Below are 17,019 nucleotides of genomic sequence, written 5' to 3'. Positions count from 1 at the left end.
AAGATGGAAGTCCAGTTTGGATAACACAGGTTGAGAGAACCTGTCTATGATGAGCAAGCATGAAGCGACAGTGGAGAGGAAAAACTCCCCGTTGGGAAGAAACCTCTGGCAGAACCAGGCTCAACATGGCGGCCTTCTACCGGACCGGAATGACACTGATGAAGCTTTAGCTACAATGGTGGAGGAGGGGCTGGAGGTGGGTTGAAACTGCGTCATCTGATTGAAGTCACACAGCGCATCCGCTGCCTGCGCACAGGTGCGTATTGGAGGCCTTTTAAGATGAACTTCTGATGCCGATTGGCTTTCGTCGAGGTGTGGTTCAAAGCTGATTGGCTGTGTCGTAGGTGGATGTAGTAAAGCAATTAGTTTCTTCAGTTGAACTTCCACCTAGGCTCCATATTACATGGTATACAGGGAGTTATCCTGGTCAAGGTTGCTTCAGCTGGACTGCATTGTTGGTTCTGGTGTCCCATCCTTTTCTTGCTAATACTCCATAGATTCCATTAAGCAGATTTGCTGGCCATGCAAGCACAGCAGTACTGTAGTTATGTAATAAAACTTAGTTTTTGTCTACTTTTTTGAAAAATACATTAGCATTTTATTAAAGCTTGTCAATAGAAGGCCAGTAGGCCAGCTAACTAAGCAAATTAGATAGTTTCTTAATCATTACTTAATCATCTCAAGCATCTTTCAATGCTATAATAAATCTGAGCTTTATGAGGTCCAAACTGTAGATTTTGAAGTGTTATAGTAACACTTTAGGAGTGCATTTGGTCCCACTTGGAATTAGTGTTAAATTAGTACTATAGATAGTGTGTATTTTACTCCAGTTGTTGTAATAACTCTAAAAGAGTCAATGTACAGTGACACTGCATATTTAACACTGTGGAATTTACTGTGTAACATCTTTATCTTGAATACCTTCCAGGACTGCGACAAGCATATCAGAGATAATCATTAGGTAGAAACATGAAAGCAACTTCTATTTTCTTCTTCAAATATTTCCTCAGTCATACCAGTACCTGTTATGTTGATAAACCACATGTGTGATGAAACCCCTGAAATCCACAGTCAGAACTCAGGGAGGAAAAAAACAGGATATAGCTTCATTTTAAACAGACTCTGAGGAAATGTGTGTAAAATGCACATCTGGATTTGTTTCTCACTCAGGCCTGCTGTCCAGCCACATCTTAGACCCTCAGGATAATCCAATTAGTGTGTGCAGGGAAAAAAAAGACCAGTGGAAAATAACAAACAACTCAGAAGTACATTTTTATTAGGACATATACGTTTTTGCTTGAAATATGTTTGGATACATTTCTTTTTTGTATGTAGCCCTTTGCGTAGAAATGTTAAACATGCAACAGAAGTCTAAATAGATGAGGTAATATATTTCTAACAGTCAGACTGAACCTGAACAAACATGTTTTGCAAAAGTATCACATCTTAATCCTGTTTTCTTTTCCATTGGTTTTTACAAATCTTCATTAAATTCTATGCTATATAATAGATGGTTTTGTGTTTGAAACAGCAGTGGAAACAGGAAACATGGGCTCTTGAAATTAAAGACTGAAATGTAACTTTTTTATCTACATGCAAAAATGTTTTAGTGCCAACAAACATATGCTAAACATCAGCCTGAATGCATGACTGCTGCGGTAAAATGCTGGGCTGAAAGTATAGAGTTAAAGGAGTACTTTTCTTATGTAGCAGCATCTAAACCGGTCATACCTGAAAAAAAAAAAGCCAAAACTTTGTTCCCTTAACGCATTGATTCCCAATCAGGGGTAAAACTGTTCACAATTTTCCCTCCATTTCATTTAATATGCCCTAATCCAACCTAATGCTCTTGCGCCATGTGTGGCTTCTTAGTCCCCTCTTTCTAGCTTTATGAGTATAGCAGACGTAGAACTAAACAGCTTTAAACATAAAGGTAATAGAGCTTTAAAGCGAAATTTGCATTAAATTTCATGACATAAAGAAAGTCCATTTTTAAATTAGAGCTTCAATCCTTTTTTTCTTCTCTATAAATATTCAAATTCCAAGAAAGGAAATGCTATATTTATATCTCTTTTTGCAAACATTTACCTTAGTATTTGTCACATTTAACAAGCAATTTTTTGCATGGAGCAGTTTATATAGCAAAAATGTTTATATAGATACATTTTTGCAAGACACTAATGATTTAAATATTTCATAGCATGTTAGAAACAGTCCTACACACAGATACAGAGACTCTAAAAAAATTTAAAAGGAGCCAGTTGTTTGTTGCAAGTAGAACATTAGTTGGAAAACTTGTGCAACAATTTTCTTTGAAACCTTTACAAAAGTTACAGCTGTGAGTGTGGCCTCCATCTGTTGCTATAAAATAAGCGGAGGGAAACTTTAGTTCATGTGCATGTTGAGCTCAGCTTGTTAGTTTTTCCACCAGGAAGAATTTCAAGTTGAAGTGGGCACAACTATGTTAAAAAAGAAGAAGAAAAATAGAAAGAGTTAGATATTATGAGAAAGAAGAGCAGCATGCATTTATATAGATGAAACACCACTTTTGTCTTGGATCATGTCCAGGTGGACTCCAGGCGTGATCTCCACCTCCACTTCCGTGGCAGAGATGGACTGGTTCAGCTCCCTCAGCGAACTCTTAGTGATGTTCAAACATGCATCCTTGAGAATGCTGCGCACCTTTTTGGTTAGCAGCACGTACAGCAACGGGTTAATGCAGCTGTTGAAGAAGCCTAAGCTGGTGGCAAGTGGGAAGCCAGCCTTCAAAACACTGTGCATTAAGCTGGAGTTGTATATAGACAACTCCATCAAGCTGAAAATATGAAATGGTGCCCAGCAGAGAAAGAAGGCCAGAGTAAGAGCTGAAACTGTTCTTGAGAACCTCGAAATGCGAACCACACCCTGTGATTGCCTCACCTTCATCAACAGAAGTATGCCTGTCACAAATATAGCAGTAAACGGCAAAAGAAAGCCCACAGAGGTACGGATTGACACTACTATAATGTGTTTCATAGCACCTGTGTGTGTATATTGTGTTCCATGATAATTCATGTAGCACACCACTTTACCACTGAATTGTGTAATTTCTCGAAAGACTAGCATGTAGCAGCTCAGCAGGGCAACTGCCACCCAAATACAGCTGCACAGAATCCAAGCATTTCTTCGCGTGCGGTACCTCTGACACCAGCTCAGGTGCGCCAGAGAGACATATCTGTCCACGCTGAGCACTGTGAGGAAGAGGACACTGGCGTACATGTTTAACACGCAAACATAGGAGTTCAGTTTACACATGATAAGACCAAAGTTCCAATGGAAGTCCCTCAAAATGTAGTCGATGTAGAAGGGCAGGAAAAGGACAAACACAAAGTCCGCGATGGCCAGATGGAGCAACCAAACGCTATTGACAGTTTTCTTGCTCTTAAACCCCGTCACCCAAATGACGGCTCCGTTTCCGGCCAGGCCAAGAATGATGCAAATGATGTAGATGACTACAGAGATGATGTGGATGGCCGCTGTCTGACTATGATCCACTTTAAGGTTCTCCAAATCGCTGTACTCATCATATTCATAGATGTAGTTTCCATAGTCTTCAGACGAATTATCCATAGTTTCAGGGATAAGATCTCTACACCGAAGTTGATCTGGTGAAGTAAGAAGAAAATACAGTCAAAATGAATATATGCAAAACAACCTAATATCATGTTTGTCCTGCAACATGTCCCTTTGAACTGTTCAGATAAGATGATCCAGCCTCTTTAAAACCAACCATGAATTCATACCCACTAGGTTGACATTATCTACCCGCATGGAGAAGATGACTTAAGGTAATTCTCTAAATCCTACTTGTAGCTGACTAAGCACCCCTCTTGCTCCTGAAGCAAGAGGGATGCTGGTAAGTTCACCTCTTTGTCAAATTGTATCTTTGCAGCGTCTGTGGTTTTGTACCTTACTTCTTAGCATAAGAAAAAGGTTGCATCTGTGGAAAGACCAATCATGTCGTATCAGACAGAAGAAAGTTTTCTTCATGTTTTGACAACTAAATATTCAGTGTTTTTCTTTTTATTGTATTTCGGATGTCATTTTATTCCTTCACTATATAGTAACTTGGCAGCTTTGGTTGTTTTGCATAAAATGATGCTATCAATCGTGTAAAATTAGTGATCATTCATCAGTGAATATGATTTAATCTTTTCAAAAATAGTAATTCTTGCTGTTGAAGATTACTTTAAGAACTCCTTTCTTGAATGAGGTTGGATGTTGGTGGTACGCTTACACATACATTTAAAACAGATACCATGAAAGATAGTGAAAGTGAACATCATGTATCACTAGCAAGATTTTTAAACTTTGGCCACTGGACTGTATTTCTTGATAACATAAATAGCTTGAAAAACTTCAGTCTAGGCAACTGGATGTGAAGTTTTCTAGAAGACACTTTGCATCTCATTCAAGAGGCTTCTCCAGTTCTAACTAGTGGTGGGGAGCAATGAGATTAATAAATCACAGTAAATTATTCTTAGTGCTCCCTACCGCTAGTTAGAACTGTTTCCTAGAAAACTTCACATCCAGTTCACTGATCTGTTTATTCACTGGATTGCTGATAGAACAAAAAAACTGAAGTCGACTGACTCCATCTTGGTACTCCCCACTTTCATAGAGTCGCGCCATAAATAAAATGCCTGTAATGTAATCGCCATAACAATGTAATTAATACATGTTCATTACATGTACATAATCAATTTATCACTTTTGGCACATCATCAGATAGTGTGTGTGTGTGTGTGTGGGGGGGGGGGGGGGGGGGTGTGCGTGGTCTTGTTTTACCTACAATGTGGGGTAAGTATTTTGTAAAATATCCTACATGTGAGGACTCACAGGTATATATGGGGACATTCAACTGGTCCCTATATGGTAAAGGTCGGTTCTTTGAGTTGGGGTTAGGGTTAGGACTAAGGTGTGAATGCAGTTTAGGTTAGGATTAGGTACATCTTGGTAATAGGGTTAGGGTAAGGGTAAGGGTCTGGGTTAGGCCATATAAAATGAATGCAAGTCAATGACATGTCCCCATATGTCATGAAAACAAAGCCTGTGTGTGTGTGTGTGTGTGTGTGTGTGCGTGTGTGATATTCTTAATATCTGTTTACAGTACTATTAAGCTCCGACCGGTCTAACTAGGGAGTACCAATAAGGCGGCTGGTGACTTTGCAGCACTGTGTAATACAAACGGCCTATCAGCAATCCAGTGAATAAATATAGATCAGTGAATCAGTTGCCTAGACTGAACTTTTTCAAGCTTGACCATGACCTGGATTACTTAGAATCTTCACAGATAAGATAACATAAATATTTCTTCATTTTCATTTTCTTAGAAATATTTCTTCCTAGGGAGATCCCAGTATTCACCTTTAAAAGTTTCAAACATGCTGTAGAGATCAAGAGATTGGCACTAAAATGGTTTAGAGCATAAATGACTCACATATTTATTTATGACCAAAACTAATGAAATTACTCAAATTTCAAAGGAGATGAAAGATGCACAATGCTAATTCAGAGTTATGAAACAATTTGCCCCAAAGACTGTGTGTTATTTTTGCTGAACCGTTTCTCTCCTTCAGTCCTCTCAGTTACCAGCTGGTTGTTGTCAAAGTCGGTACTGGGTGTGTCGAACATTATGTCATCATCCATTTACATCAGTAACACAGAAACATGGTGAGATGATGCATGGATAAGGCTCACATAGAAAACATCTGTATCCATGTCTTGAAGTGTGTGGGGGAGCTCAGGGAGGAACTGGGAAACACTATGGTTATAAACAATTTAAATAAAATTTCTAACTGTGTTTAATAAGCACCACATAGTAAATTAAATCTGGGTGAAAGGTTTATGAACAGCTATTTTGTATCACAATCAAGGTTGAAGAGAGTTGTCAAAGAATTACAGACACCTGCAACACTGTCTCTACTCTTATCTAGTCATTTGATAAATCATTTAGTGATTCTTTTTTGTTTTTCAAAAAGCAAATCTCCACAGAACAATAATAACCCACTGATAAACATACTTTATACTCAGAAAAACAAGTTGACTGTTAATTAAGTTACATGCAGCCACTGTTTCCTGACCTTTATCTTTTATTTTTTGCTGAAAAACAAAAATGATTATTTATTGCTCATCTATTTTAAACAATTAATGCAAACATAAGATATTTTCCCAGCTTAGACAAAAGAAATAACCAGAAGCAATGCTGGCCGTAGAGCCAAAAGTTTTAAATAACAAACAAAAGACTGTTTGAAATGTCCCCCTTCCTTTTTGAGGAATAATATTATGATATAAGATGTACAGTGAAACTTGTTGGGGGTAGCATCATGCATTAGCTTGGTATTTTTTTAAAGGATGTGCTCCAAAGCATATAAGGTTGAAATTTGAGTGGATAAGAATATTTCAAAAGTGTCATGATTCTGTTTAAGTTTCTTTTTTTTTTTTTTTTTTTTATTACTCTTTGATTTATGACATTCTGTGTTTTCTTGAGAATTGCTTTCCTTTTTTTGTCATTGTAGTTGTTTTGTAGTTATATTTAAGCAGTGGCATGGTTGCAACCATCCCCAGTCTCCGCCTAACTGTCTTTAACTACATTTAGGAAGGTATTAAATGCAGGCTATACAATTGTTTATGCATTGCGCCAGTAGGGTTTTTAAAGTAATTATTCATTATTCATTTATTTCAAATAATTGGTGAATGATTTAAAATTACATTTTTTAAGTTTTAAGTTAAGTGTATCTAAAACGGTAAACCTGCTTAACCCATTATAGGGCACTCAGTGAAACACTTTGAAAATCAAAATTTCAAGCCAATAGTGTTCAAGGACAAGACCTTATTACCTTTCTAACATTAAAAAAATATGGATATTTTGATGGCAGAAATGTGAAAAAAGGAAACGGCATACAGATTATTATATTATATCATATATTATATTATCAAGAAAAACAACAAAAGTGTTTCTATAAGAAATTAATGTAATTAACTAGGCTTATAAACTTTTGTTTTTAACTTTTCAATTAGCTCATACCTTTTTTTTTCTTAACATAACTTTTTTTTCCAACTTAATTTAGAGTAGGTAATATATCATTCAAGGGCTCATCTAATTGGTTAAATGCCAAAATAAGATCTACAGACATGTAGCAGTATCATTGCTGAATGGCTGGATATAGATCTGCTGCTTCTAGACCTCACTGAGGGATGGGGGGGACTCAGCAAAAACGGTAACTTAGCCTATAAAGGGTTAAGGTTACGAACATAAACAATCAACTTATTAACATTACTACAGAGAATATAAATAGATATTTTAGTCGTGAGCTTGATCATGTTATATAAATATAATTAATGCCTTACCAGCAACATGAAATGACTGTAATGGGTTGGAAAAATATGCACATCTGGTGTCAAGAAGCCCAAAAAGAAAGAAGATGCAGAATCGTTTCATGTTAAGACAACTTTAGGTCAAATAAAGTGCCGATCAGCTGTTATTCAGCTTCACAGTGGGTTTGGTTCAGCTTAATGCCACATACACACAGTGTTGGGGTCTTTTACATTTCAGGCGTAGTTTGAGTGGCTTACCTTTATGTGCAGAGTTCCCCCAATCCAGCCTGTTTCTGCTCTCTCTGTGTTTACTCCAACTGATCCCGGTCTGGGACCTTTTTCTGTTGCCTTTGCAAACTGTTTTACTCCAGGAGAAAACTGAGCAGCCTCTCCAGACGCTGATCTGTAGTTGCGCCTCCCTGATTGACCTTGGCAGACACAAAAGAATATATAGCCTACATAAAAAACAACAACAGACCCGTTAAAACAGAGAGGGAAAGGGTTATTAGTCAGAAGCAGGGAATGAAGGCGGCTTTTATTCAACAAGGCTGTGGCCTCAGAATTTTTTTTTCTCTCTCTCTCTCCCTTTGCAGCCACTGAGTAAACTCTGGGCAGGCTCTCCCACTTACTGTATGGGAGGATTCAAAGAGCCGCTTTGAAAAATCACATTTTTTATTGTTTCCGCCTGTATTGTGTCTCTCACAGAAAGCCGCAGTCAATTCTGTATTGACTTCTGCCTTTTTCTCCTGCTTATTTAACAGCCTGCTCACTTTGAATCCCTAATAGGATAACGGTTTGTGACAAAAAAGGCTTTAATTATGTTGGTCGTTGCTCTTTTGTTTGCTTTGAATCAATTAGCTCCTACATAAAGTGCCCATCTTACAATCTTTCTGTTTTTTTCATTCTAAATGTTTCATAACATCCACTATATGTTATCATCATACCAGATTTTTTTTTTCTATGTTTGTCTAAAGATTGTATTAATTAGAGGGGGAATTTTTTCCAAATTTACCAGGCCAAAACGATCTAGAAATAAGTAAAAATTTCTTAAACTTAGTAAATAATATGATTTAACCATGGAATGAGTATTTTTACCCTTAAAATAAGATTAGAGAATATGCACTTGAAATAAGACAATGCAATGTTTTTTTCTTATTTTAAATGTAAATTGTCTTGTTCCATTGGCAGAGTGTCTCACTTGCCTCCTCAATTCAAGACTAAATGCACTTATTTTAAGAAAAAGTTACTTATTTAGATTTACATTTTTGCAATGTATGTTAAACGTAATTGCCTCTTACAAATTGACAAAATTCCTCACTGAATGAGAATAAACTTACTGACTTCAAGGGTTACAAAGCTAAAAGACTGTTGGTCTTAGGAAACCTGAGATTGGGCGTAGGAAGGCGCTTTTAGTTCTATTTTTATTTCAATAACAAATCACTTAAAAGGGCTGTGCTTGAAGAAAACAAGAAAAGAAAACTCACAGAATGAAATATTCATTTCATTGGAATAATAGAGGCAGGTAATTAAATTCAATTTACTTATATAGTGCCAATTTATAAAACATGTCATCTCGTGGCACTTTACTGAGACAATTCATCCATTTTTACCTCGAGTAAAGGGTACTCTGTACATCTACATTTTTCTGGGAGTTTTGTTTTTTTTCTGTCACAATTCTGGCTCTGTTATGTTTTCTTTTAAGTGTTCAGTTTTACTTTGCTCCTTGTTTTCTAGTTTTAGCGGTTTGGTTCTTATTTTGTTATGTTTTCTGGTTATAATCAGTTTTCAGGCTTTTATTTGTTACCCTCTGCTGCCCTCTTGTGTTCTCCTTTTTCCCTAGCTCCTTTCCTGTTCTGCTCTGTGAACACCTGCTCCCTATCTGCTTGATAGTCCTCTCTTTGTTTCAGTCTCCCTTAAATACTCTCTCTGTCCAGTTCCTCATTGCTGGTTCCTCGTCTAACTTCCTCCAACTCCGTCTCTCTGAGTCTTCCTCCTCGTGATTGTTTTTCCCCAGATGTCTCCATGGTTTCAGGGTTTTTTTTTTACTTTGTTTTTCATGTTTTGATTTGGGATTTTTTGGATTCCTGCCTCAGTTGTTTGTTTTTACTTCATTAAATAATCAAGAAACTCATCTCTGCCTCCCTGCCTCTGCATTTGGCTCCTCACACCACAACCAATCCTGACATTTTCAGATTCCAGAATTTCTTCTATTTTTTGGAGAGCAGACTTGAGTCAGAAGACCAGAGAGGTCTCTGTGATTGATTCACCATTAACAAATCTGAGATGTATTTTGGTGCTAAGTCATTCTGGGATTTATAGACAGCAGAAGTATTTTAAAGTGTATTACCATAGAGACGGGGGGCCAGACTAACTCTAAGACTGTGTTGATGTGCTCTACTTTCTTATTTTTAATGAGGATATAGGCAGCAGCATTCTGGAACTGCAGCTGTCTGATGGATTTTTTAGACTGACCTGTGAAGACACTGTTTCAGTAGTAAATTCTACTAAAGAAGAACATGTGGATTAGTTGGTTTTGTTTTTATTTTTTGAGATCCTACTAAGACAGTCCTTTAATCCCTGCAATGTTCTTCAGGTGATGAAAGAATCAAATTCACATTCGTTACTAACTTTATTAAACTCTGAAGGTTCAGCCTGGCATCCATTACTACACCTAAATGTTGGGCCTGATCAATGGTATCCTTTTAATGCTCCTGCTTTGATCCAAATATTTATAATCTAGTTTTGTTTTAAATAACCTAAATAAACTTTTGGCACATACATGCATTGCGTTTTTCTGTGCATTTATCCAACAAATGAATGTTCTCATAGTAACTTGGGTACATAATGTATAGTTGTGTGTCGTCTGCATAGGTATGATAATGTATGTTTGTTATAATCTGAGCTAGGATGTAGATTTGAATAGGAGGGACACCAAAATAGACCCTTGGGGAACACCACATGTGATTTCAATGGTCTCTGATGTAAAGTTACCCACTGTACAGACACAAAACGGTCCTTATTCTTTAAGTAAGATTTAAATCAGTCAAGGGCTTTTGCCCTAAGGCTGACCGGGTGTTCTAATAAAATGGAGTGATTAATGGGGTCAAATGCTGGACTAAGGGCCAAGAATACCAGCCCTGTGGTTCCTCCACAGTCTGCATATATATGGATGTCACCAAACACCTTGACAAGGGCAGTCTGTACTGTGGTGAGCACAGAAACCTGACTGGACGTATGTAAATGGCTGCTCACTGTCAACATGGTATTTAACTGTTGAAACAAAACATTTCCAACAATTTTACTGATGAAAGGGATGTTTAAGATGGATAGTAGTAGTTTTGTAGAAGCAGCTTGTCCAAACTGTCATAATTGCTGTTTCTAGTGTCTGACCAAAGGTACGTGCTTATTGTTTGAGAGCAATTCTTCAAAAACAGGAGAGGCAATTCGAGCAAAATTACTCAAAATGCATGTCAGCAATAATGAAGGAGTTTATAAAAGATCCGTGAGCAACATGGAAAGCACTACAGGCTCCCACTCGCCTTAGATGAAGTCAGAATTCATCAACATAAATTAGGAAAGGCTGTGCAAAAATGCAAGAGCTGCTTGGACACAACCTCTGCTGACAGCCAGATATAAAGCCAGAAATACAATTAAATAGTTCAGATCCAAATATTTTCTCATAACAGATCAGTTGCAAAACCTAAATGCAATTGAGTTCCTCTGGCAAGACCTAAAAACATATTTTATGAATCGGGCTTCATTCTGTGTGAGCGAGGTTCAAATGTTTTGCAGAGAAGTGCTGGAAAAAATATCAGTCCTTGGAAACACTTCAAAACACTTTCAGCTGGGACCACACCTGGTTCTGGTTACCATCTCAGATGGCGTATTACAAAGGCACACAGCATTTTTTATTTTATTTTATTTAGAAAACAAAATTGAAGACAGAATTTATTTACCTCCATCTTCGTAATTTTGCTCCACTTTTTAATCTTACCCTTAAAATCCCAATATAATATACTTATATTTGTAGTATTACACATAGGCAAAGATAAGTGGGGTTATAACAGCTTCTAATCGTTTGAAAAACAATGGGATCTTTGCTACGGTATGATGTTAACAGGGCTCATTTTCGGTTGGATTTTTATTTACAAAAAAAACAAACAAAAACAAACAGAAAAAACAGAAGACAAAGGTTCTCCATCATGACTTTCTAACGTTTTTCAGCTCCTGCATCCGTCAAAGATCCATTGTGCCTGTATTTAATGACCTTCATTAAACAGTAAGTGCACACCCAAAGTCCAGCTTCCAAACAAGCAGAGATAACGATGATGAGGGGTCATTTTCTCCACAGAGACGTTACATAAGAGATTTCACACACTGATGCGGCGTTATACCTCATCTTTTGAGTGTTTGTGTCGTTTTTTGCGGTGAATCTGTGGCATCTTGTAATATCTCGGTAGAAGTGCCACAGCTTTTTAAGAGAAAGACTAAAGAGTGTATTTAACTCTGGTTGTTTCGCTTTTTTTTTTTTTTTTTTCCTGCTTGCCTTTTCAAAATTCCTTAAGATCTTTTCTGGTAACTCATTCTGCCAAGGTAAACTAAAATAAACATTTTTTAAACTTGGCAGAACAAAATTTGCTCATTTTCCCCCTCCTTTCCAAGCTTCCAAGATAAGGATTCTTCTTTATAGCTTGTGCTTTTCTTTAAAGAATGTTCCTCTAGCATTTACCAGCCTTCCTGAATCTGGAAGATCAGCTCTAAGACAGAACCAGATGGTTAAGTGTGTTATATTAGACCTAGGGTCTTTCTGTGTATTCCTTCATGTTGGAAAACCTCTCCAGCTGTTTTACAGTCTTATGTGCTGCAGCTCATTTTCAAGAGATTTTTCCTTTTCTACTTTATTGATAATCTCATGAAGGCAAAATGCAGGGATACATCTGAATTTGACTCTATAGTTTTATGTGGGTTTGTTGATTTCTTTGTTGCTATTGTTATGTGAATCTGCATGCTTCCATTTTTAACTTTGTTTGCTAGTACAGCTGAATTTTCTTACTGAGGAACAATAAATGACTTCTATTTTATTCCATTCTTTTCTGAATGAATGAGCTTTTGAAAACATTCCTGAAGACTTTGCTGTTAACGTTTTTTTTTTGGATTATTCCATCTGATAGCCAATGAGTCAGAATGGCTGTCTCTTTTTCTTGTGGGAGCTGTTACATTCCTCAGGAGTCTGCTGAATCTAACCAAGATTTGAATAAAAAACATTCCACACTCTGACTTTACTCATTCAGTCTGCTCTGTAGATAATATTTATAGCCAGAGTCCGACATGCTGAAGAGAATACATATCCTTAAAGAAACTGTATAAAGGAGAGATCATCTGTCCCATAAGTTCATCAATCAGTCTCCAAACTATTGAGTAAGGTCCTAGAGTTTGTTTTTTGTGTTTTTTCATAAATAATCCCTTCTTTCAGCTGTCAAAAAAACCTTAAATGTTGCCCAGCACTCTACATCTTGTGTGTATTTGTGTTGTTAATTCTTTACCTTGGTCAACATCTGACTCATCTTTTAATGTCCACCTGGCAGCAACTCAGTAATATACAGCTTTCAAACTGCATTCATAGTTTAATTTTATATCTGAGCTTTTCAAAGTTGTGCAATATCCTCTCTTACTTTCTGTAGTGGTCGACTGGGCCTCCTACAGGAACTGATAGTTGTCTGCTACCTTCACACAGTAGTGTGATAACCAAACTAGTTCTGTGCTTCAGTTCGGTTCGATCTGTTTCCTGATAGTAAGCATTTTTGTTATTCTTTCATCATGCGTCCTTTTTTCCCTGTAAAAGTGCATTTTATTATTAAATGAGCAAAAAACTCTGGGGCACTGGCTTAATGCATCTTACAATTCTAACCTATACAGAATTAACAGGTATATCTGATCAAGACTTTGTAATGCCTACCCCAAAACATCCACTATGTTGTATTTTAGTTCCTCTTTATCAAATTTGCTGGTATTACTTTATAATGTGAAGAAATGTTTTTACACAATCTTTACCTGCTTATCTGATTTATTTATATCAGGAGTGTCCAAAGTTAGACCTTTCCCAGTTTCACCTAATTACCGTAATGTCTGAAGCTATCAGTGTTTTAAAAAAGAAAAAAACACCTAAACCGGCAGAACACCAGCCTACAAGGACCAAATTTGGACAAACCCTGCTTCAGATGTTTCTTCATCTGTTCAACATGTTGTTTCCTCATGTCTATTATGCAAGCAAAATAACATGATCTAAAGCATGCTGGCAACCCCACTCCACAGGCAACAGAAAAAAAAGGCTTCTTGTTCTGAGGTTGGTGTCTATTTTTCACATCTGAGCATGCTCATCTCTAGGACAACCAACCTATCTCTTTCCTGAAATCACATATTTGGGTGGGCATTCAGGATGTTTATACTAACACATGTCTTTTTCTTTTAATTTTCCCAATGATGTCTCAAGCTGATCTCTTCCACAGCCCCCGCTTGCTGCCATAATCAGTGGTGGAAAGTAACAAAGTGCATTTACTTGATTACTGTACTTAATAAATTTTTTTTTGTATCTTTAATTTACTTAAGTAATTTTTGGAGGCGGTACTTATAACTTTCACTCTACTACATCATAAAGTAAAAATATTGTTCTTTCTACTCTATTTCAAGGAAGCTGCTATTTCCTTGTTCCCTTTGGCTCAGCTTAGCTTTATAATCCACTGTTGCTTTTCCTTCCTTTAAATAATGCAATTTCAACATGCAGGATAGCAGCCCTTAGGTCTGAATTTGGACACCACTGTTTTAGAGATTTACATGACATTTTACAAATGTGAGAAACTCATGGCAGATATTGTTTGTAGTTTATACATTTTATTAAGGTGTTAGTTGTTACCATGTGGCCAAGTTGTTCAGTAGGATGAGTTTTCAAACCAGAGTTGTAGTTTCTGTGTGGTAATAGATTCAACCTTAAACCTCTATTCCCCTCTACACTCCTGTTATTTGAAAGTTGGTTTCTGAAAGTTGCATGGTTATTTAAAGTTACTCAGAAAATTATACAGAAATGCACTGAAATTTTTTTTTAGAACATTTTATTTGTATTTCTAAATACTGAAGTACTTATAAATTCATGTACTTTTGAATACTTAAGTATTTTCAAAAGTTAGTACTTTAGTAGCCTACTTTAAATTGAGTAGATGTTTGTACTTGTAGTTGAGTAAGATTTGACTATGAGTATCGATACTTTTTCTCAAGTACTACTCCTGAGATTATCACTAGTCCACCACTAGTGATAATCATTAACAACTTGGCAACGGCTGATAACCAATCAGAAGCTTACAAAGCCATGACATCATGTGGGTGTCCAGAATTGTTTAAAGGCTGATAGTGGTTGTAAACAGCTCACTTTTAAACAAGAAGCAAAGATATGCGGCACCCTTTGACTCTTTGTTTGGGGTAACAAATCCAATGCAGCCTCAGTACTTTTCATAACGTTATTCTTATGGACTAGTATCCATCCTTCTTCCATTGAATCTCTCCTAGTTTAAAAATGAACTTCTGTTACAAATTTTATGGAAACTTGAAGTCGAGGATTTAAAGTTAAAAATCTATCAACTTAATAAGGTCTAAATTAGAAATCCTTAAATCGTCTTTATTTTTTTTGAATTTTCTGTCTTATTTACGGGGTTAAAGCCATTGCATTCTGCTCTGCATTTAATCAGTGCATAAAAATTCAATTTTTGATATCCTTTTCTTTCCAGCTATTTTTGGGTATTTTTGAAAAAATGCACATGCACAACTTTGTACCCACTCCCGAGAGAGATTAAACGCGTGCGAGAGCATGCACGAGCCCATTTCTCCTCATTCACGCTTTGTTTAAAAGTTGCTGTTTGCATCGCTCATACAAGCTTACTTTCCAAAAGAAGATTTGCAATTTTTCCACTATGTCAGACTCACCACTGGTAAGTGAAAATGGGGACGAGCACGTAGGACGGCCTTACATAAACATATCACCAGAATGATTGACAGTTAGGAGGACCATTTATTTTGATGATCCACTACACCTTTAAGCATTATGAGTACCTTTTCTAGTCCTTATCTGTAAATAATCACTATACTTTTAAAGGTGAATTTAGCTGCCGATTGGTTTCCAGTACATCAATCAAATAAATTAGAAAAAAGATTTCTGCAATTGGAAAAAAGCCTTCCTAAGAATTTTGATGGTAATCTAATAATTCTGTTTTTATTTTCCGACCACCCTGGAGAGAAATATCAGCTGTGCTGGTATTTCTCAGTGTGAGCAGATGGCTGCTCACACTGAGCCTGGTTCTGCTGGAGGTTTCTTCCTGTTAAAAGGGAGTTTTTCCTCTCCACTGTCGCTTCAAGCATGCTTAGTGTGAGGGATTGAATTCGAGTCAATGAGATGTTGCAATCAACTGGTTTTTCCTTAGATATAAAACTGAATCAATTTGACTGTATGAACTGGTGAACTTGAGATGACATGTGTTGTAAATGTGCGCTATATAAATAAACAGTATTGAAATTGAATTGATTCTGGTTTAATTCATAGAATTCTGACTGAAATCTCAGATTCTGTTTTTTTTTTTTTTTTTCACAGAATTTTGGCTGTAATCTCAGATTCTTGTTTAATTCTCAGAATTACCCTTAGCAAAAAGTAGTATACTTGAAGTAAATTCTATTAAGAATACTTAAGGATAAGTTTAGAAAGTATACCGAACAATGTACTTTTAGCGTACTTGAAGTATCACTAAAGTAATACTTCTTCAAACTAAATTAGGACATTTTTAAGTTTACTAAAGTATACTTAAAGTATACTTTAGTAAACAATAGTATAGTCAAGTACACTTGACTATACTATTGTTAAGTATATGAAATATAGTTTAGAATAAGTAAACTCTAAGTGCACCGCCTGATTTTAGGTATGAAATTAGTTCACTATTAGTATACTTGAATAAACTACTTTTTGCTAAGGGTATGGCTGTAATCTCATATTCTAGTTTAATTCTCAGAATTATGACTGTAATCTCAGATTCTAGTTTAATTCTCACAATTTTGACTTTAATCTCAGATTTTGGTTTATTTCCCAGAATTATGACTGTAATCTCAGATTCTAGTTTAATTCTCTGAATTACGGCTGTTATCTCATGCTGGTTTATTTCCCGGGATTTATGGCTGTAATCTCAGATTCTAGTTTAATTCTCTGAATTACGGCTGTTATCTCATGCTGGTTTATTTCCCGGGATTTATGGCTGTAATCTCAGATTCTAGTTTAATTATCTGAATTACGGCTCTATTCTCAGTTGCTGGTTTAATTATCAGAATTCTGACTTAAATATCAGATTCTGGTTTATTTCCCGGGATTATGACTGTAATCTCAGATTCTGGTTTAATTCTCGGAATTATGGCTGTTATCTCAGATTCTGGTTTATTTCCCGGGATTATGTCTGTAATCTCAGTTTCTGGTTTAATTCTCGGAATTCTGACATTTTTCAAAGAATTTCATTTTTTATTTTTTAGTAATTTTCTCCTGTTCAATCGCTCTAATCGTTTTCAGTAACCCAGAGTACAGTGTCTATCAGCCTGGCCACCGCCTTCTTTGAGCTCCCTCCTCCTCCTCCTCCTCCTCTT

At 36.5% G+C, this 17,019-nt stretch overlaps 1 protein-coding gene across 1 annotated transcript; it reads right to left on the bottom strand.

The window, feature by feature from the left end:
- Window positions 1-1,259: 1,259 nt before the first annotated feature.
- On the bottom strand, window positions 1,260-7,936 carry gpr1 (G protein-coupled receptor 1). Its single transcript, XM_038280224.1, has 2 exons — window positions 7,615-7,936; window positions 1,260-3,644 (listed from the first exon to the last, which is right to left on the bottom strand). Exon 2 carries the CDS (start codon window positions 3,607-3,609, stop codon window positions 2,527-2,529), a length of 1,083 nt encoding a protein of 360 aa, XP_038136152.1. The 5' UTR covers window positions 3,610-3,644; window positions 7,615-7,936; the 3' UTR covers window positions 1,260-2,526.
- Between the last annotated feature and the right edge of the window lie 9,083 nt (window positions 7,937-17,019).

Source organism: Cyprinodon tularosa, unplaced genomic scaffold (genome assembly GCF_016077235.1).
Source record: "Cyprinodon tularosa strain WSP-4 unplaced genomic scaffold, ASM1607723v1 ctg158, whole genome shotgun sequence".
NCBI classification, from domain to species: domain Eukaryota; kingdom Metazoa; phylum Chordata; class Actinopteri; order Cyprinodontiformes; family Cyprinodontidae; genus Cyprinodon; species Cyprinodon tularosa.
The sequence above is the reverse complement of the archived record's forward strand: the minus strand, read 5'-3'. Positions and strand labels throughout refer to the sequence as shown.

Coding starts and splice junctions, on each gene's coding strand:
- gpr1 (XM_038280224.1), bottom strand. CDS start 3,609: ATGGATAATTCGTCTGAAGACTATGGAAACTACATCTATGAATATGAT.